At 56.4% G+C, this 21505-nt stretch overlaps 1 protein-coding gene across 1 annotated transcript in view; it reads left to right on the forward strand.

Moving 5' to 3' along the window:
* PHKB (phosphorylase kinase regulatory subunit beta) overlaps positions 1-21505 on the forward strand; it is an 81654-nt gene that overhangs the window by 58917 nt on the left and 1232 nt on the right. The window contains exons 15-30 of the mRNA XM_090261252.1: positions 656-711; positions 1189-1282; positions 3646-3729; positions 4151-4255; positions 5350-5432; positions 5628-5718; positions 7860-7921; positions 8006-8168; positions 9124-9205; positions 11032-11089; positions 13076-13166; positions 15641-15843; positions 18523-18657; positions 19451-19580; positions 20744-20851; positions 21204-21344. Coding sequence (XP_090117378.1) covers positions 656-711; positions 1189-1282; positions 3646-3729; positions 4151-4255; positions 5350-5432; positions 5628-5718; positions 7860-7921; positions 8006-8168; positions 9124-9205; positions 11032-11089; positions 13076-13166; positions 15641-15843; positions 18523-18657; positions 19451-19580; positions 20744-20851; positions 21204-21344 — 1686 coding nt within the window. The remainder of the gene's footprint in view (positions 1-655; positions 712-1188; positions 1283-3645; positions 3730-4150; positions 4256-5349; positions 5433-5627; positions 5719-7859; positions 7922-8005; positions 8169-9123; positions 9206-11031; positions 11090-13075; positions 13167-15640; positions 15844-18522; positions 18658-19450; positions 19581-20743; positions 20852-21203; positions 21345-21505) is intronic.

The raw sequence follows: 21505 nt of genomic DNA on the forward strand, positions 1-21505 counted from the left end.
CTCTGTTAATTATACAGAGGCTCAGTGTGTAACACACGCTATAGTGAGCCTTTTCCATGAAACAGAGTAGCCCACGCCCAGCGCTGTCTTTGATCAGAACTACTGAGCCCAACAGCTTGTCCCAAGTGAACACAGTGCGAATTCTATAGTCGGCTGGGTGGTTTCTTCTCTGCTGGAGGAACTCTCTATCAGAATAAAGCTCCTTCGATGTACAAGGTGACAAAGGAAAGCTGGCTAACAGGAAAGGCAGTAGCCTTACATGTACTTGAGATGCCAAATGAATAACTTTTAAGTCACAGTTTTATTTTTTTACAGAGAATACAAAAATGGGGTTTTTATTTTTGGTGCCTTCTCTTCCCTTCAGAGCTAAGTGATGGAAAAGGACTCTCTGTCCCCAGACTGTCCTCATGCATCATTCAGAAGAGCCCTGACAGGCGGCCCCTGGCCGCAGGGAGATGTATGGCCTCCCTCTGCTCGGTCCCATCTCTCTGGCCGCGCCATCAAATTGATTAGTGGGCAGTGGAGGCCGAGGAGGCGGGGGCGCCCCTCGAAGCCCGCTCTGCCCCCCATTTTAGAGCCCCGCCTAGGCGTGGTGAGCGCTGTCCCTGACGCTGACGGCCGGGCCCCTGACGCGCTCCCCCGTCCTGTGTTGCAGGGTCCGCTGGAGAATGACCTGGTCGTGCACGTCGCGCTCATGGCGGAAAGCCAGCGGTAAGGGCTCCGCTGGGCGGCGGGTTCTTCGGCGGGGACCCGGGGCGGGCTGGGGCCGTGCTTGCCGCGTGGAGTGTGGTAGCGGCGACGCAGTGCGGAGACCCCCTGACGGGGTTTTAGGGTGTCGTGAGCGCTGCCAAGCGCCAGAACAGCATTCTTTCCTGTGAACAGTGATTTTGCTTTTGTTGATGTGAATACTAAAAGGCTGTGCCCTCTGCTGCCCGGGTGCAGTTTCGAGACATCCGGACAAACAGGTTACGGAGATGCCCCAGATCAGTGCCTGCCCTGTGGCCCAGTCCCCGGAGCTCCCGTGTGACGTTTGTGAAGGCCCTGGGGGACCTCTGGTCGCTGAGACTCACAGACTTTCGTAACCATGTGCTCGAGTCAGCGAGGATGCCCCTCCCCTCGACCAGCTTCCAGACTAGTCAGTGCATTGTCTCAAAAGGTCTCCCTCCCGTTTCTGCCTGTGTCCTTCAGCCTGCAGGTGTTCCTCAACACGTACGGCATTCAGACTCAGACTCCGAAGCAGGTGGAGCCCATTCAGATATGGGCCCAGCAAGAGCTCGTGAAGGTCGGTGGTCCTGCGTCTGTCCCGCCCGCCTTGGGGGTGGGGTGGGGACTGGGGCTCGGGGATGAAATCCAGGCGGGCCGCCCCTGAGCATCCGATTCTAAGGCTTCACCCGAAGTCTTCCCACGAAGTTGAGAAACCCACTTTATGTAGAAGCAGCAACACTGGTGTGTGTGTGTACGCTCTGTTCCCAGGGCTTGTCGATTTCCTCTTCTTCCTGAAGTCTGTTACCAGCCTCTACTGAGCACTTACCTAAAATTGCCTTAATTTTAGTAGTTGTGTAAAATTAACCTTTACATTTGAGCTGATTCGGTTCCTCCTATTAACTATTGAGGAAACCTGCTCTTCTGAACATTCATTGGTAATGAGAACTTACTGTTTGCAGTCAGAAGTATCCTAGCCCTTGGGCGCATCGGGTCTCACGGGAATTGTAAAACACCATGTGAGTGTGCCTTTGGGGCGGTCACACACCTGTTGGGGTTGGATCAAAAGGTGGCTTTGGAGGCCTCTCGTGTGCCCTGCTCTGCGGATGGGCGCGCAGGTGTCTGGAACAGTCGGCTCCTTCGGGACAGCACCTTGGTGAATCCCACGGGTTCTTCATGAACTCTGTTTGTATTTGGTGATTGTTCAACACAGAGGCAAACTCCGCCACGGTGGGAGGACTTAGAAAGTCTCTCGAGTGGTCACGGCTCAGTCGCTTAGGTCAATACAAGTGTCCGTGGTCACAGCCTTGGTGGTTCAACGGGAACAGAGGTGGAGAAGTGGGTGCCCAGGGCCCAGGAGAACACGGGGCCTCCAAGTTGCTGCTAATCAGACTGATCTTCTGGGGGCAGCACCGCCAGACTGGGGTGGCCAGGCACCCAGAGACCCGCTCCTGGGGGAGCTCGGGCCTTCTCTAATGCAGCAGAGCCTTTGCTTTCCCAGTTAAAGCGCAAGGGCAAACGCGCAAGGGTCCCTGGGCTAGGTGACACTTTAAAGTCACACCAAGAAGTACATGATGGAAAGCTGGCTGTTGGGGCAGAAGAGCGTAAATGAGACCACGACAGTGCGGGGGACCCACGAGACGAGGAGGGGGCAGCAGGAAGGGGCGGGACGTGAGGCTCAGCACTGTGATCTCAGCATTCAGGCGCAGATGCATTGGCTGACGCACTGGAGGCTCCAGGGAGCGGTAGCAAAGGTTATTATTCTTCGATAAACATGCTCTCAAAGCAAATTAGCCAAAATCTATTTTTTCAGGCCTAATTTATATTAGCAGCCTGTGTAGGTGAGTCTACTCTACCAAACAGCATGCAGTCAAGATCTAAGAGACCAGCGAGGCTCCAAATGGCTTAAATGTGGCATTATATTCATTCACTTATTCACTCATTCATGCGCTCATGCACGCACTCATTCACTCATTCATGCACTCATTCACTCATTCACTCACTCATTCACTCATTCACTCACTGATTCACTCATTCACTCACTGATTCACTCATTCACTCACTGATTCATTCATTCACGCCATTCACTCATTCTCGCCATTCACTCACTCATTCTCGCCATTCACTCACTCATTCTCGCCATTCACTCACTCATTCTCGCCATTCACGTGCTCATTCACGCCATTCGCACATTCATTTACTCCATTCACTCCATTCATTCACTCATTTTCTCATTCATTCACTCATTCACTCCATTCACGTGCTCATTCACCCATTCACACATTCATTCACTCATTTACTCATTCACTCATTTGCTCATTCATTAATTCACTCCATTCACACATTCATTCACAAATTTACTCATTCATTCAGTCATTCACTCATTCATATACTCATTCACTCATGCATTTACGCATTCATTCACTCATTCACTTATTAGCAAACACCTGCTATTTGCAGAGCATGAAATGGGGCTCTCAGGTATAATGGTTCTGTTCTCAATGACATCTCAATGAATTTTTCATAAAATTCATACATCAGAAAAATCAATAAAGACATTTCCACTTGGGGAGGAAGTACTTGAAGGTGGTTTTCTAGAATGAGACATGTGGCCCCATTTTTAAAAAACCTGAAATAGCCAGAGTTTCCATCAGACAGAAAGCGTCTGTCTCTTCATGTGCCTTCATGAGTCAGACACAGCTGGGTAAGGTGTGCGTTTCTGACAGTCCTGCTGTCGGGTCTCCCAGGGCCCAGAGTCTGAGTTGACGCCGTTGGCCAGCATATTGGCCTGCAAGTCCACAGCATGGGGTGTCCCCGCCTCTTTTTCTCTGGAAGAGAATACAGTTGGAAGGGCAATAGTCGGGGCGGGTGGTGGGAGGGGCGGCGAAAGGGGAAAAGCCTGGCTCCTCGCCTGGCTTCGACTCACCCATCTGTGTCCCGCAGGCTTACTTCCACTTGGGCATCAATGAGAAGCTGGGCCTCTCGGGGAGGCCGGACAGGCCCATCGGCTGCCTGGGCACGTCCAAGGTGTGTAGGGCTCTCCCCGGGGGGCGGCGGGCAGCGGGCAGCTCCACAGACCGAGGTGCTGGTGCTTGGGCTCATCTCTGCCTCGTTACTTTTTACAAGTAAATCGTATGGTTTGTTTTGTGTGATGTCACAGAAGTCTGCCAGGGTGAGTGAGCATCCGCCTTGCTCTGTCTTCTCTGAGCGCCGTAAGGTTCCTGGGTGTAGTGCTCACTCAGACGGGGCTTTCCCGTTGTAGCAGGCGGGCCGTGCTTGTCACCACACGGACTTGCCAAGGACTTTAAAATGTCCTCCTAGGGCATGTTTCTTACAAGATACCTCGTTCTATTTGCCGTTCAGGATCAGACACCATTGTAATCTGTATCAGGGCTTCTCTTGCTGAACCCTTGGCTGGTTTTGTGTTTATTTTCGCGTCTCCCTGCAGATTTACCGCATTCTAGGGAAGACGGTGGTTTGCTACCCCATCATCTTCGACCTGAGCGACTTCTACATGTCCCAGGACGTGCTGCTGCTCATAGACGACATCAAGGTAGCTCCGGACGCCTTCTTCCCGGGTGGGGGGGCTTTGTTTTCACTGGTGTGAGCCTGTGCTCTGGTGACACCCTGCGCAACGTGACAGTCAGGCGGCAACTGCACAGGCCATAGGGGGCAGGGAAGCGCGGCCCCGGGGCATAGGTGGCGTCTGTCTGCTATAAAGCTGTGTGGCTGTGCTTCCTGTCCCTTCCACACGGGTGACGTGGTGCCATCTGTCAGAGCAGAGCGGGCACTGGTTTGGAAACCAGGTTCCTAGGACTCTAATGGATGATCTATTTTTGACCAAAAGTTGAGTTAGCAAAGTAATTTTATTTAGGAAGAATGTCAAGGAAAACCTCAGTAACTCCTAACACCCAGGCAGTGACACCTCCGTCACTGCCTCTTCCATTTTCTGTGCAGAGCAGCTTAGCAGGCCAGAGCGCGGCCCTGGAGCCGGGACTGCGCCTGTCACATGCGGCCCCCTACTTACCCGGCATGTGATCGCAGGCTGGTTACTCGGCTCCTCTGTGTCTCCGTCTCCTCACCACTGTAACGTGTAACGGAGTCAGAAGAGAGCTGTTGTGGGGACTGAGCACGTTAACGGCTGTGAAGCGCCCAGAATAGAGCCTGGTGCGCGGTGCTGTGGACGGGCGTCCTCAGTGTGACGACGATGACCGTAGAAACTGAGTCGGAGAAAGAGCGCGTGCGTTTCTGAAGGTTGGGGCAGCTTCGGTGCTGCCCTTTCTGCCGCCTGTAATGGAAATGCACCGCGATGCAGTGTGAGGGGTTAACCTCTGGGCGGCAGCCCGGGCTGAGTTTCCCTCCCGGGACCGTCCCTGACCTGTATTCGTTAGGCCACACGCGCCCAGAGCAACCTGAAGGCACACGTGCTCTGCTTATTTTAAGGAACGGAGTTTAAAATTGAGCTAGTGTCTAGCTTAGCTCGTCCGTGTTCACACTGGTCTGCCCGTGTCCTAGACCACGGCCACCCCGCGCGGCCTGCGCTGTCCAGGGTGGGACCGGGGCCGACCCTGATGGGCAGGGGCTGTGCTGGCTCCTTGCCCCCCGATCAGCTCGGCTGCGCCCTGCCCCCACCCCGTGTCCCGACAGAACACGCTGCAGTTCATCCGGCAATACTGGAAGATGCACGGGCGCCCGCTCTTCCTCGTGCTCATCCGGGAGGACAACATCAGGTCGGCTGGGGAGCGGGGGGAGGGGCCCCCCCACCCTCGTTGCTGCCGATGCTGTGGAGGCGGGGCTCCCTCGTGCTTTCGTACCCCTCGCGGGCTGCTGGCGTGCTTTGCAGGGGAAGGGGTGTTAGTCCTGGACGGTTCCCTTCCCGTTCTGCTGTTAACATGCACACTTTGTTTATCTGTTTGTGTTTCTAGAGGCAGCCGATTCAACCCCATATTGGATATGCTGGCAGCTTTTAAAAAGGGCTTGGTTGGAGGGGTCAAAGTGCACGTGGACCGCCTGCAGGTAGCCGTCCGAACGCGCGCTGTAGGAGGGCTCGGTCCTCGGGTTTTCCTCTGTCCCTGCCTCCCTGTTCCCATCGTCACTGTCCTGCGCACCCGGCCCTTCCAGTCGGGGGCCTGAGTGATCGCAGGGAGGCCCCAACCAGAGCTTTGGACGCTAGACGCTCACCGCCAGCCTCGCTCTTACACCGAGGAAGCTGGGTCCACAGATGGGGCGCGGCCTGCTGTCTGACGTCGGGCTGTGGCTGCAGATGCCTCTCACAAAACTGAACCTCTATACCCACTAAACACCCCCCCACGCCCCCAGCCTGGGTCTCCTCTCTGACATAGTAAATGGAAATGGCTCCTCTGTGCGTTCTCGGCTCTGAGTTGGAGCTCTTCCAGATTTCCTTGGCCCATCGCTGGGCTCAGCCTCCGCCCGCCCCCAGCTTTGGCCCCCAGGACCCCCGACGTCCACGCCGAGCCCTGCTGCCCGCTCCCCAAGCACGCGGCGACGGCCCACGCCTCTGAGTGTAGCTGGGCTTTTCCTGCTCTTGCTGGCCCTGCGTTCTGGGGCGCCTTCTCTGTTACAAGCCCTGCCTTCGTTTTCTAGCTTAGGCCAGTGTCACCCCGTTAGTGCCGTCTCCACGAGCGGCGTTAACGTCCCCTTCGCCTGTGCTGCTGTGGCGTTTCGCTAACGCCTTTGCCGTGGCGCCGTGTGAGGTGCGGCACGTTTCCTGTGTCCGCCTCTCTGTGGGTTAGAAACTCCTTCGGGCTGAGCTTTACTCCATCCGCCCCGGCAGAGGGCTCTGCTGCTGCTGGCGTCCCTGCAGGGGACAGGGCGACGCTGGCCCAGGGACTCGCCAGTGTTTGTGGGGCTCCCTCGCTGGGCCCTGGGGGTGTAGTGGTGAGAAAAGGTGCCAGGCTCCTGGCCTCACAGGGCTGTTCTTGTCGGGGTGCCTGAGGGGGGACACGCGGGTGGGGTTGTAGAGCCCAGGCGGGGGCGCCGTCTGCGGTGGACCATTCGGTCGCCAAGGACCCCGTGGGATGTGACTGAGCATCACGGAGCAGGCGCTGCGCTTGAACGCCATGTTGCGTGGGACTCGTGTGTAGCAACAGTCATTTGATTACCGTCACTAAGGTGTTCATGCCTAGCAAGTCCATTATAATGGTGTTTATAAAACTAATTCAGGAGCCTCTGCAGCCAACTGGGCTTTTTAATTAAAAGCTCTAGAGACTATTAATGGAATTTGGTATTTGCCTATTAATTCTGATTAAACATTTATTCTATGGGCTAAATTAGTATCTACGGGTAGGTGGGCTAATGAAAATAGAAAATATTGAATCAAAATTGATTTTCTTACGTTTTCAGTACGAGTTCTCAGCTTGCTTTACACCCACGTTACGGTCCCCTCGCAGAGCGGTTTCCTCTGCTCGCAGATCCCTCAGCCAGAACTGAACCGTTTGCCGCCACCCTAGCCCTGACCTCGTGGCCCTGCTGCCACCGTGTCCCCCCCGGGTCTGCACAGTCATCTCCCACATTCCTATTGGCCGTGGGACAGCTGCCCTTGACCTGCTCTACCTGGTCACAAGGCCATTGGGCTATGTCCCACGTCATAAGCCTCCCGTGACTTCCTCTCACCCACAGCGAGCAAGAACCAGCGCCCCCCGCCCCCCACGCCATGGTCCGTGTGCTTGCCGCCCGTGAGCTGGACCCAGCAACCTCACATTAGCTCTTCCCCCTGATTTTAGTGCGCCCCGTGAGCTGGACCCAGCAACCTCACATTAGCTCTTCCCCCTGATTTTAGTGCGCCGTGGTTCCTTTTCATGTGAATATATACTTAAAACGTTTTCATAGGTAGTGGATTTTATCTCAGCTTAAAAATAACCACACGTCTAAGAGCAGAAGGTCCGTTTGTGCCACAATGACCTCCCTGCGTGTCACGGCTGCTGCGCTGGCAGCCCGGTGGCTGTGCTCCAGCTCAGCCTTGTCGCACGTGCAAGCCTGTCTGAGTGGAGGGAGCCCATTTGAGAAGCGGCGTAAGGGTCGTGAATGCCGCTAGGGAAGCTTTCTGTGACGTCACCATGTTGATAGTAGAGCGTGCAGGGACCACAGGGTTGGCCCGGCGGGCCTCACAGCGGTGCGTCTTCCCCGCCCCCTTTCAGACGCTGATCTCTGGGGCCGTGGTGGAGCAGCTTGACTTCCTGCGCATCAGCGACATGGAAGAGTGAGTCCCTGCGGGCTGTCCCTGCGTGTCTTCAGGTTACACCTGAAGGGCAGGAGCTCTGGAACATTCTCGTCTGGTTTCCAGGCTCCCAGAATTTAAGAGCTTTGAGGAACTGGAACCCCCCAAACATTCAAAAGTCAAACGACAGAGCAGCGCCTCCAGCGCTCCTGAGCTGGAGCAGCAGCCAGAAGTCACCGTTGCCGAGTGGAAAAACAGACCCACCCAGGACATCCTGCAGAAACTGCAGGTGAGGCGAGGTGGCCCCGGGCCCCGCGGCGGACCGCAGAGCAGGGAGGCCGGGGTGGGGGGTGTTTCCCACGGCGGCCGGGCGGGAGAGGCCTGTCCGCGCCCAGGGCGGGGGGAGAGGCTGAGCTCCGGTCTACGAGTGCGGATGTCCCAGGGATGCGCAAGGAGCGGATGAGCTGGCTTTGGCTGGGCGCGAAGGTGTCATAGGGGCCACCGCAGAAGTTAGGTTAGTGGCACTGCCTGCCGGACCCCGGGCTTCTCTCCTGTGCCCTTCCCCTCCTCTGGCCCCGGCATTAGGGCCAACGGCCACTTCCTGCTCCCGGTCGCTGAGGAAAGCAGCCCTATGACCACGTGTCCGTGAATATTACGCCAGCAGCCTCATGTTTTCCCGTCCCTGAGGTTGTCTGCGCTTCAGCGGCGGGGATGGGGCTAGAGAGTGGTGTTCACTCAAGGAAACGGGCTGGGACGGCGGGGACGGCTCGGTGGCCGATGGAAGTGTGAGCGTGCAGGCCACAGGTGCCTCCTGCCTCGTGTCGTCCTCGCTGGTGATGGGCAGGCACCAGCGGAGGACGCTCTGCTAGGCCCCGAGCCCGCGGCACGGCCCTGTCCTCCTCCCAGCTGTCCCCTCACGACAGCGGGCAGCCACAGGGTCTGCCTTTTGTGGGTAGGTCAGGTCAGAGGCTGTGGTTCAGTGGTTGGGCCACGCAGGCCCGTACGAGTGCCTGCAGGCAACTCACTTCCGTCCATTGCCCATCTTCTTCCCTAAAAATGTGAGTAGCGACTCCTAGTGCCCCGGGAGCCGGCTTGCCTCCTGTCTGCCTCCTCGAGAGCCGGGAGAGACAGCTGTGTGGGGCGGCCTCGTGCCCGGGGGTCCGTCGGTGGCCCTCCTCCTGCCTCAGCCCCACAGCCGAGCGCGGCCCCGCGGTGACCGTGGTCACTGTGCTCTCTGCTTCCAGGACTGCAACTGCCTGGCCAGCCAGGTCATCCTGCTGGGTGTGCTGCTCAAACGGGAGGGCCCCAGTTTCATCACCAAGGACGGTAAGGGCCACGTCTGGGGGCTTTCCAGACAGCGGGGCTGCTCTGTGGCCCGACAGGCACCACGTGGGCGTCATGAGTGCCCACCAAAGGTGGCACGTTGTCTTGTCCTTCGGATCTGTCTTAAAAGCTGGAGTGGAATAGACTGTGTGGTGTACGGGCTCCCGATCTGCTGAGTGATGCTTGGGGTTCCTCCGGTTGTCTGAATGGCGTGGGAGCCTGGCTTCTGCTGGTGACTTGACCTCCCTGACCCCCTAGCTGCTTGTGCACAGTTTCTCTTTCCGGTTTTATTCTCTGTACGTTTTCAAGAATGGTGTTGAATTGTTATAGCTATAAAAATAGCTGCCTGGTGGTCTGCAGCGGCCATGGGAAGGGACTCGGGCAGGTCATGGAATTGTGCGCTAAGGACTTATAGCAGAAATAACTCACTTCTGATCCTGCCCGTGTCCACTCTGCAGTCATGACGACGCCCAATTATCCCCGACACCCCCAGTTGTGTGCTGAGTCCCTGCTTTAAAGATTCACTGAGTTCTCCATTGTGGTCTGCTTCCGGCATTTCCTAGAATAACGGGGAATACATTTTGAGTATTATTGCTTAGCAACTCAGAGTCTTCTGGCTCATCCGAAAGTCCTCTGTCCAGAGGGGGATGTTGATGTGGTTAGAACTGGAAATTGAGTCTGGGTGTTAAACTCAGTGTAATCACCAAGATGTATAGTTTTGGCAGTGAACGAAACATAATGACTTATTCACATAAGGTCTACTTAGTTTTTACATTATCGTAGCTAAGAGATAACCTTTTTCAGTATTATACATGTGAAACGAATAATCTTAATTTTTTAAACTAATTAAAGGCAGAAGAACTTTAAGCAGATTTCAAATAGAATCCCTCATTTCTAATTAGTCTTGAAACTATAAATATAAGCAGAACCCTAATTATATTGAAGATATTCATTGAAGTTTATACTTTAAAACAGTAGGATTTCAAAAAAAGCAAACATTTCTTTAGGAACCTAGATTTCAGAACGGCTATTTCAGCACTGCTTTAAAATGGAGCAATATTTATATAAAATAGTTGATAGTGAAAATGCAGGGGGGGATAATTTTTAATCCATTCTTGTCAACTTGGGAGTAATACTCATTTTTTGCTTAGATATTTGAAACAGTTTAAATATTTTAAATCTGTAAAGCCTTATGATACATTGAAAACCACACACACGTATAGAATCTGGACATAATTTTATCCAAACTGTTATAAAGCTATAAAAATAAGTCCAGGGTAAAATGAAAACCTTATTCTTTACTCTTGTTTCCTTTTTGGTGCTCTGTCCCGTGGCATGGTCAGTTTATTGACACCCCCGGTGCGAGGCCAGGGCACACATGGCCCGGGGCCGGGGAGCCAAGCCACGGGGTGTCTGCGAGCGGCCCCTCACTCTGGACCAGTCAAGCCCGTAGTCTCCATAAAACCGTACTGACCAGATAAGGGGGGAGAGTCAAGTATGTTCAGAATCTACAGCGTTTGCTCAGTTGGCTATACTCTGTTCTTTATTCTCTGCAATAAATTTAAAATATTTGTTACAAATTTAGATGGCATGTTAAGAAAAGAGTACATTTCTAGAAACTCCACAGTAACAAGGGTAGGTACATAGACACTATGTGTCTGGGTTCCATAGTTAAATATGTCTGGTCGTTCAGAGCACTAATGGACGTGGATGAGCCGTCTCAAGTGGGACGGAAGGAAAATTCAAGAGTGGTTTTTGTAGAGGAGAATGAATGTTGTACATTTAATGAAAAGCTGTTTTCAACAAAGACTCTCTTATCCACTGCCTAGGTACCATTTCTGATCACATCGAGAGAGTCTATAGAAAGGCTGGCAGCAGAAAGCTGTGGTTTGTATGCGTGTCCTTGTCCCTGTGTTTTATGTCTGTGTTGTCATATTTAATGCCCTGAAGATAGCGGGCCGGCCCTCAGGGTGGCTGTTCATCCTCATTTCTACTTTTCACCTCCCAAGACCTTTAAAAAAAATGCCTGGAACTAAGGCCTCCCTAGGGAGAGACCTGGTGATGATTCACTGGGCTGACATGCTAGCGGCCTGCGCCTCCCCGGCCCAGGAGGGTGCTTCCGGCCGGCTGGGGACAGTGGTTCATTAATCAGAAGCACAAAGACGTACAAGGCGGTCCTCTCACCACTTAGACTGAATAAATCCAGGGACTGTAGTTGCTTCATGAAAAAGTCACTAGTATGTTCTGCAGAGGTAACCTCTTCCCAGGGGTTGAAACAAAAATTAAGTAAGTCGAAATAGAACAGTTTAAATTCACAGTGGGGCAGTGTGCCAAGTGCATGGCTCTCTGCATTTTGAAGCAATTCTAACAGTCTTACCAGCAGAATCTAACATTTTGAAAGTAAGAACATATATATATTTGTAGATGACCCATTATTTTCTAATTTTGAAAAGAAAAGTCTCAAGAAGTGTAAGAAATTGCCTCAGGTTACTAATCTCTAAAGTAAGAGTATCGGTAAAACAACGTTAGCAGCACGCTGACTCCGTGAGGATAACAGACAATCCGTTCCAGCCCAGGAGACTGTAATGTCATAATCCCGTGGTCAGACCGCCAACGCCCCCGCAAGTTCTCGCCCAGCAGGGTGTGTGAGCTGGCAGGTGTCGCTCACGGCCAGGGGGGGCCCGGGGCGGTCCGTCATCTCCTTTCGGGCTCCGCAAGCCTGTCTCCGCGGTGCGTGTCCCACTCGCGTGGTAGAGAGATCACTAACTGAACGCTGACCGTGCTGACTGTTCTGTTAAAAGGAGCGAACCCTGGAAGTCGTACTTACTGTCTTTTCCCTCTTGTGGCTCCACACTGACACCCCCAGGCTGGCGGTTCGCTACGGGGCTGCATTTACCCAGAAATTTTCCTCCTCCATAGCCCCGCACGTTACCACCCTGCTGGTCCATGGGAAGCAGGTAACGCGCACGCGGCGTGCGGATGCCGCAGCTGCTTGGCACACGGGGCCTGGTTTGCGTTCCGCAGGGTCCTTGTAGCTTCTGGGCTCGCGGTGTGTGGTTCAAAGCTTTCCTGAAAGTAGGAAGTGTCTGCTTCACTCAGTGTCTGTTATCGAGTTAAGTTTCACTCGTCCATCAGTATTGAGATTAAGGAGTACAGATGCTTTTCATAGGTCAGCTTTCACGAATATCCTGAAATACAAGGAAACAGCTTAAACCTGCATTTTAATTTTACCTTTTCATCGGGATGTTCCGCATGAGTGCTCACTGTTGAGGGGAGGAAAGGGCTTGTGTGTTGCATGCGCTGCACTTGACACACGTCTGTTCTCCTCATCCTCTGAGACTTTTTTAAAAATGTACAAGCAGGGGTGCAGGTCCCTTCCTCCGCCACCCTGTCTGCCCCCAGAAAGCAGTTGCTGCCGTTTCATTGTATCGCTTCCTAACACTCAGCACTGAGTCCCGCACCCCGGGGACTCGGTTTTTGGGGCGCAGAAGAAACAGGACTTGAGTGGCCACAGGAGTGGGTGGCCCACGCCAGGAACAGGCAGGCGACGTGACAGAGTTAACAACGGATCTTTAACGCAGAGCAGAACACCCTGGGAATGCCACTTCCTGCCCCACTCCCCCTGCAGGGATGGTGCGGCCCCCTTGCTCCCTGTCAGCCCAATGATGGCACAGGTGACGCTGCGGCAGAGTGAGGGCGTGGCCGCGCGGTCTGGGACATGCCGGCCGTTAGGGCCAATGTCTTAGGCTCGGTGTCTCCTCCAGATTATTATGTGAGGGCCTCGTGCGTGTCCCTAGGTTTCCTGCCCCAGGATCCTTGCCCCCCTCCTCAGGTAGATGGTGACCCTCTGGCCTGCTCTCTTGTTGCCCGCAGGTCGGTTGTGCGCTGCGCAGCGAGCCTTTTAAATAAAGTGGTGGACAGCCTGGCCCCGTCCATTACTAATGTGCTAGTGCAGGGCAAACAGGTAAGTCCCCGCCCCGGCCTCGTGCGCGCTCACAGGCCCACGAGCTTCCGGGACGACCCCTGCCCTCCCGTCCGACCAGCTCAGCGCCAGGTCCCCCACGGCCCCGTTACCAGCAGCGCAGGCACGCCTCCGAAGGTCTCTTCCCCCAGCAGAGTCTCACCTTAGGGACGCATTACGGTCCCCCCTTCCCTGCTGCGCCTCAGCTCTGGCCTTAGCCCTGCGTTTGCCCGAGAGCCGTGCAGATGCTGGCGCAGCAGCTGGGACCCCCTGAAGCCTCCACACGGGCCAAGGCAGGTGGGCAGACGCCTGTGAACAGCGGAGGGCGCCTTCCTTCCTCCTCCTCTTTCTCCCCCATCTGCAGCCCTCGGGCCACCCGTCCCCTTCCACCGGCCAGCTCTCGTCAGCTGCTCCTCGCACAGCCCCTCTCTGGTCCTCAGGACGGGCCGGTGACCCTTCTCACAAGCTGCCCTGGGTCCTGTCCAGCACCGGCCCAGGGTGCCCCGCCGGGGCCCCGGTCTGAGCGGGCGCGCGGGAGCGTGGGCTGGGCTGGCCTGGCCTGTGCACGCGCTGGTGCGGACGTGGCCGCGGCTTCTCGCCTGGTGTGCGTGCTCTGCGCTCTGGTTACCGGGCTGAGGCCTCACTTGGTTGGAGTGAAAACCTGTTTGCTTGCTTTCTCTTCTTTGGGAACGTGTGTGCGTTACTGCAAATGCCCGGGGACATAGGAGCTTCAGTGTCGTGAAGGACTTGAACTCTCTTTAAGGAGATCACCCCATGGCCTGTATTCCAGGCCTCTTCACTCATGACGACTGAAATCATTTTACCCCGATAGCCAGCTTTTCTAGGGTCACGACCAGTTGTGTATTTTCCCGGTACCAGTTAAGAACAACGAGAAAATGATTGTAGTAATGAGAACTCCCAACTAGAAGCTACATCACGCTTCCCAGTATTTGTTCCGTTTCCTCCGCATGGTTGAGAGGTACAATCTCCTTCCCGTTCCAGGAAGTAGCTTATCTGGGGCCGCCTCCTCACCTCCAGGCAGTCTGCTCTGCCGCCCTGGGCCACGTCCCTTCTCAGAGGAAGGAAACAGCCTTTGGGAAGCTGTGCCCCTTGGGTTTGGGGCCTGCACTGTAGCTTGAAGTAGTTTCCTTTCACTACCTGTGAGCAGAGGAGGCGGCGTTAGAGACCTCTGAGGTTGCACGTGCTGACACGGGGGAGAGGGCGGCTTAGTGGGTCGTGCCCACTCCGCACAGTCGGGCGGGGGCTGCAGCCTGCAGCCTGAGACCCTGCTCCCCACCTGCTGGGAGCCTCGCAGCCTGTCCTGAGGCTGTGGCTGGTCCCCTGCCCGTGGGACCAGCACGTGTCCCCGGGAACCAGTCGGCTCCGAGCCGGGCGAGCCCAGGCAGCTGACAGCTCTGCTTCAGGGGCGCACAGTCCGTTCCTCGACCGCATCTGACCCCTTGACACTGAAGGTCGCGGTCGCTCATTTCTGAGAACGGAAGTCACTTCTGCAGGCGCCTCCCTGGCACCTTGAGCTCCGGAATGAAACAGGTTCCGCTGTCACCTGTGGAGGCACCGGTGTGCCCTCCATTGGTCTTCTTTGTGCACTGACCTCTTAATAAAGGTCGTGGCACGTGGACTGGGTGGTCGCTGCCACTGGCGACATGAGACAGCGGCGGCTCTCAGGTTCCACCCGTCACAGCGCCAGGCAGAAGGCCCTACGTTCCGCCCCCTCTCGCGTCCCTGCAAACACAGGGCCCATGCGGCCCTTCTTCCTGCCCCTTGGGTCACCAGCACTGCAGGCTCTTCCGGGGCACGCAGCGGGGACAGCGCGGAGACCGGAGGTTCCTCTTGCCCCCCCAGAGCAGCACCTTCTGCTTTGCGTCTCCACTGCCACTCCCTGGTGGGCTTTCTTGTCTCCCGCCTGCCGGTGAGAGGTGCCCCCAAGGGTGTTAGAACTCAGAGGCACTGGCACTGGGCCGGGCCACGTGGGGCCACCCCAGATCTGGCGCCCGTGTCCTTGACCTTGAAAAGGCTGCAATGCTATTAAAGAGCAAGAAGTCGCCCGGGAGCCGCTAGAGAAGCAGGGAAGGACGTGCCGTCCCGTGTTTGGTTGTGCAGACTGCAGTCAGGCGAGACTGTTGCGTCTCCTCTGAGTTCTCGGGGGCCTTCTCCTGCTGCAGTCAGAGTAATTCCATCCTAATAGTTACTTATGCCCCCTCCCTGCTGGTAGCCGCTCACCTCCACCCCCCGACCGACCGGGTGCCTCCCCTGCCCTCAGATTTCAGGCTGGACGAGGAGCCGCCTGGGAGTCACGCTTTGAAAGTTACTTTAATAAGAAGCAGGAGCAGCTCCCCCACTAATTCCCCAGCCTGCGCAGAGTAATTTCCGCCTGCCAGTCATGCCGAGCCCTGCATTTTTTTCTTTTGCCTTTTAGTCGCCAGGGGGTTTTTATAATAAAATCCTGCCACTTACAGGTCACCCTCGGTGCCTTTGGGCACGAGGAGGAGGTGATCTCGAACCCGCTGTCCCCGCGAGTGATCAAGAACATCATCTACCACAAGTGCAACAGCCACGACGAGCGGGAGGCGGTGGTCCAGCAGGAGCTGGTCATCCACATCGGCTGGATCATCTCCAACAGCCCCGAGCTGTTCAGCGGCATGCTCAAGATACGCGTGGGGTGAGGGCGGGGCGCGCGCAGGGCCTGGGGGGCGCGGGGCGGTCCCGAGGCCGCTCCCTGCTGTGAGCGGCGCCCCCGGTGGCCGGAGCGGGTCCTGCCGCTGGACGCGGTGAAGCGCCCGTCCTCCCTGGTCGGCCAGGCTCCCGCGACGGGGCAGCTGCATCGTGTGAATGAGCAGAAGCGGAAACTGAGCGCAGGGCCTCTCGCGTTCGTTCCCGTAAACTGCACGGACGCGCCTCCTAGGACGAGCGGTCTTGGTTGAACTGGGCGCCGGAGGGCGCACTCCGGTGGCCGTGCCGCCCCTTAGACGGGTCTGCTTCCTCCCGAAGTGGGCTTTTACTCATAAAAACCCTGCGCGTCCTGTTTGGAGAACCAACAGTAAGAAGTCCGGTCAGTGAGCCTCCTGCACGAACCGTCGCCCCGCTGTGTCCGTGAGTCGGACGGGGTCCCTGCTGCGGGGATCCGGGAGGCGCCGCCCCGCCGTCCGCTCGTGCGCCCGGAGCGCCTCGGCCAGGGCTGCTGGCGCTGCGGAAGGGCTTCGGGACGGTGCCTCAGACGTCGTTCCCGGCCCGGCATCGGCGCGCGCCCTGTGGCGTCTGGTGTTTTCGGGAAAGGCCAGCCGTTCCGGGCCTCCCGTGACGCCAGGTTTCCGGGTGCTCTCCAGTCCCTCCTTGTTCGGGGCAGGTGGAAGGAGACAGACCGCAGCACATGGCACGCACGCTCGCCGCCCCGAGGGGGTGTCCCTGCGCCCAGGCCCGCGCGCGGGAGGGAACCTAGCGCTGCCCTCGACCTCAGGGTGGGGGTCTGGCCAGCCGTGGCACCTGCCTACCCCTCCCTCCTGTGCCTGTGGGCACGTCACGCGAGCCCCTGGGCCTCTGGACCCACTGACTGCAGACAGGTCTGCACTGCTGCCCTCCCACACGGCGGCTCCTCCGCGTTCCGCGCTGAGTACGTTCCCCCGGGAGCCGGCAGACGAGGTCTGGTCACTGTCAGTGGGAAGCGGCAGCAGGTCAGACGTCCCCGTGCAGAGAAGGCGCGAGTGCCCTTGCGCATCAGTAGTTTCAAAGACGGGCTAAAAGGCTTCGGTTTTCCCGGTCGTGGTTTCCTGTACGTCTCTGACAGCTGTGTAGCAGCTTCCAAGGCCATTTTGCTGTTTCCATTTTATTCTTTTGAAGAATTCCACGCCAAAAAATTAGTTGGACCCGTATTTTTAAAGGAGTAAGTGTATCTCAATGATCTAATAGATAAGTTATATTCCTTTGTGCTGAAGTGAGCGGGGAACACCCCCCTTTTCCTCTGGGGGCCGGAGCACAGTGTCTCCTGTGGTTTGCTCACAGAACTGCTGAGATTCTGTGAACAGAGGGAAGAGACCCGGGGGGAACTTATAGCCCTTCAGCCACCTGTGTTCACGGTGCTGGGGGTTTTAAAAGGTAAATGTGACGGGCGTGTCTCCCTTGGGAGGCAGGGTGGCCGATGGCTGGAAGCCCACTCTCCAGGTGCTCAGCCACACTCCGTCTGCTCTCAGGGGTCACCGAAGGGCTGAGGGACAAGGCACAGAAAGGTGCCACGTTTCACGCAGCCCCAGCTTCCCGAGTGGCATGTGGAGTCTGGTTCCCTGAGGCACGGTCTTTCGGCCCGAGTTCTCTGGGTTTGCAAATCCAGTTCCCCTGCATTGGCGCCTCAGCACGCAGCGCAGGGACAGAATGAGAGGAGCCTGTCCAGCTGCTAATGGAAAGCGCCTCGGCTGAGCCCTGGCTGGTGCGGCTCATGCTCACGGGCCACGGATTCAGTTCTCCACCAGGGCACGTGGCTGGGCTTTGGGTTCGGTCCCTGGCTGGGGGTGTGCGAGAGGCAACTGACGGATGTGTCTCTCCCTCTCTTCCTCCCTCCCTTCCTCTCTCAAATAAATAAAACATTTTTTAAAAGCATCTCAGATTAAACAATAAAATTACTCACACATGAAGTAGTTAAATGTTTTAGGCATTTCTAGGCATAAAACAGTAGCACCTCGGAACACGCCAGGCATACAAATAGTGCCCATGAACACCTGCCCAAATAATTACACTCACACCCTTTCTGTAATAAAAACTATCTCGTGAGCAGCACTTGAGTGCCTGTTAAAGAATAGATTCCTTAGGAGTAGGTCCATGAACAGCATTTAAATAACTGTATTTAAACATTTGCAAAGGAGATTCTGCTGCAATCTGTTGGTTGAAGTGCGTTCTCTAATGTACTAGCTAAGCTATGACTGTGTCCCTGTATTTCAAAGGCAGGCACTTCTGCGATGTCCCCTCCAATCACAGAGAAATGACTGCAGAGGAAAGGAAATAGGTGACAATGCCTGTCCTTCCTGGAAGAGGACCATTTGTATACATCAGCCCTTTTCTCTAAGTGAATCGTATCCTGTGTGGTTTTTGCACATGTCTCGTACGGAGAGAACAGGAGTGGGGCGGAATCTCTGTACGGGGCCCTGTCGTGCCCAGTGGGTATGCTGTCGTTCAGCAAGATCCCGAGCTCTAAACCTGTTCTCCTGTTTGCCGCCGACCGCGTGTGCAGGAGCCTGAGCACGTCACTTCACCCTGGTGTCAGGAATTCTACCAGTGGGCTCGGGAGGTCCCAGTGGCCTTGCTCTGGCTCGACTCCCAGGGTCACAGAGTCCCGCGTGTTGTTCTGTTGCAGGTGGATCATCCACGCCATGCAGTATGAGCTGCAGATCCGCGGCGGGGACCAGCCAGCCGCGGACTTGTACCGACTCTCGCCCAGTGAGGTCAAGCAGCTTCTGTTGGACGTCCTCCAGCCGCAGCAGAACGGGAGGTAGCCTCCGGGGTCCTCTAGATCTACCGTGACTTCATACGTGATTTGCACCTGACACGAGGTCTTAAGAAAGACAGCGTGGCAGAGTAGTGGGGGGCCAGGGTTACAAATGAAAGCCTCTGTCTCCGGCTGTGATTGGGTGTTGACCTGAATTTTATACACTTTTCAGGTGTAGTTTATAAACGTTTCCTGATTTTTATTATTCCTGGCACGTCATGCCGCTTCGGGCTGCTCCCTTGCTGAATCTTTGTAGCGCTCGCCACCTCCTCCCCACATTTTGGTGCAAAGGTTTGGTTTAGGCCCGTCACTCGGTGTCGCCGCCTGTCCCCCCGTCTCCCCACAACACCGGTACAGCCCTTCAGGGGCCAGAGGCTCACCTCCTGCTGCAGTTAGAATAAGAGCAAGACAAATATCCACAGATTATGTGGAATTGAATGTTTTTATAACAGAAGAGGCTTTGATGTAATTACTTAAGTGGCACCTGTCTTTCCCAGGAAAGCTGCTGTGGCTATTCCAGCCGTTTAATCACGTGGTGAGATTTTTACCCTTGTAACTTACTCGTGAGCAACATTTCGCCTGTTAAATTTTTTAGAAGCTATGGATTTTTTCCTTCCCTGTCAGCTCTGTTTCACTATGAAATATTCAGTAAGTGCCGTGGCACGTGCTGAACACGCATCAGTGAAGGAGCCCGGCTTTTATCGCTCACGTGATGGGAGCAGCTGATCCCCATGGAGAGCCTCGCTCTCCCCCAGGAGCGCTGCCCCTCAGAGCTGAGGCTTTCCCTGGTCTGCAGGTGCTGGCTGAACAGGCGTCAGATCAACGGGTCTTTGAACAGAACCCCCGCCGGCTTCTACGACCGCGTGTGGCAGATCCTGGAGCGCACGCCCAACGGCCTCCTCGTGGCCGGGAAGCACCTGCCGCAGGTACCGCCCGGCGGGCTGGGCCCGTGCAGGACGTGGGAGGGACCTGGGAGGAGAGCAGTCTCCCCTCTGCACTGCAAGGACCTCCTGTCATCCGTTTTCTAAGAGAGCCTCCCTGGAGCGTGTGACAGATGGCAACACGCAAGTAATGCTGATAAAGACAACGTTTAAGCAAAATATGCATTTGGGGAAGCCAGGCTTTTTGCAGAGCGGGCACTGGGGTTGAAAAGGGAAAGTAACTCAGATTTGAGAGAAATACTCCAGTCCAGTTGTTCTGGCGCGTTTTCTAGTATTTCTGCCCTTCAGGCGTCTGGACTCCCCGCCTTTAAACACTCTTAGAAAAGGGAACATTAACAGCACGTTGGAGTATCCTGAGCACAGATCACAGCAGAGGGAGCGCACCGGATGTAGGGGTGCGGCCTTGTTATGCAGGCGGAGCGACTGCTCTCCTGGATGGCGAGGGGACACCGTGCAGGCCCCTGAGGGACAGGAAGTCGGTCACATTGTTCTGAGGCTCTGGTGACGCTCCTCGCCAGCCCTCACTGAGGGATGAGCACAGAAGTGTGGCCGGTGTCTCTGTGCCTCTGCCGGTGATTCTGGCAACCCCGCCTGCCCCCACCGCACGCACCTGACACCCAGAGCTTCCCGTGCGTCGTGCCCAGGCTGAGACCTGGAGTCCGTCCTCTGCCCTCACGTGCTTCTTGCACAGGGACCGGAAGACCGCGCAGCGTGGTGCTCCTGTTTCCCACGGAACAGAAGGGCAGGCGGAGAAAAGCCCGAGTTCTGCTGTTCTTGTGCGCACCGCTGTCCTTGCTCACGGGGGCGAGCGCGGGAGGGGCCCGCCACCGGCCCAGCCGCCTGTGATACCCCCGCAGCCGCATGTGCTCCCTCGCTGTCTCGGTTCTGACTGTTCGTTTGTGTGTGGAAGGGAGTTTCTAATACAGGCCCTTCCCCCTGGAAACGTGCGCACAGTGAAGGGAACCAGGAGAAACGGGGTCTGATTCCTCGCAGCGGTCAGCTGGCTTACGGGAAGCCCAGGCAGAGAGCTGACGTGCCCTCTGGGGCTGCGGAGAAACTGAGGCGGGTTATCGATGAGCACGTGAAAGTCCCCTGTGAGGCGGGAACCGGAGGCGGCGCGTTAATGCCGAGTCCCTTCCTCTTCCCAGCAGCCGACCCTGTCCGACATGACCATGTACGAGATGAACTTCTCGCTCCTGGTGGAGGACATGCTGGGGAGCATCGACCAGCCGCAGTACCGGCAGATCATCGTCGAGGTTTGTACTGGGAGCGCAGGGCGCCGGCCAGGCGTGTCCGTCCGCTCCCCGAAACCCGGTGTGAGGGACCCCGGCCAGGAGGCCAGGCAGGGCCGGGAGTCGTTCTGCTGAGGCCCTGGTTTTACTCCATCCCTCAGTACCCCGTGTACGGCTGCGGGGGCGCACGCAGTGAAGGGGGCACCCTGCCCAGTAGGACGCGGGCTGCCGCCGCCGACACGCACAGTCTGGGGGGCTCGGTCACCGACGGCCTGGAGCCCGGGTCGTGCAGGCCGCCCGGTGGGCTGGGGGCGCCCTCGGTCTGCGCAGACGGCAGCTCCCACGGCCCCTCACGCTCGGCGTCCGTGTCTCCCAGCTGCTCATGGTCGTGTCCATCGTCCTGGAGAGGAACCCGGAGCTGGAGTTTGAGGACAAAGTCGACCTGGACAGGTTGGTGAAGGAAGCGTTTGAGGAATTCCGAAAAGACGAGAGTCGGCTGAAGGACGCGGGAAAACCGGTGAGTAGAGACAGTGGCTCTTTGTAGATTTGTTTTCAGTGTCTCAGTTCTTCCGACGCCCCCGACGCCTTACCCGTCAGCTCACACGCAGATTCGCAGGGCGCAGTCCCCAAGGGGCGGGGGGACACGGGTCTGGCTTCCCGAGGCACTAGCGTCACTTC

The sequence above is a fragment of the Furipterus horrens genome, unplaced genomic scaffold, assembly GCF_987537825.1.
Source record: "Furipterus horrens unplaced genomic scaffold, mFurHor1.1.pri manual_scaffold_13, whole genome shotgun sequence".
In the NCBI taxonomy this organism is placed as follows: domain Eukaryota; kingdom Metazoa; phylum Chordata; class Mammalia; order Chiroptera; family Furipteridae; genus Furipterus; species Furipterus horrens.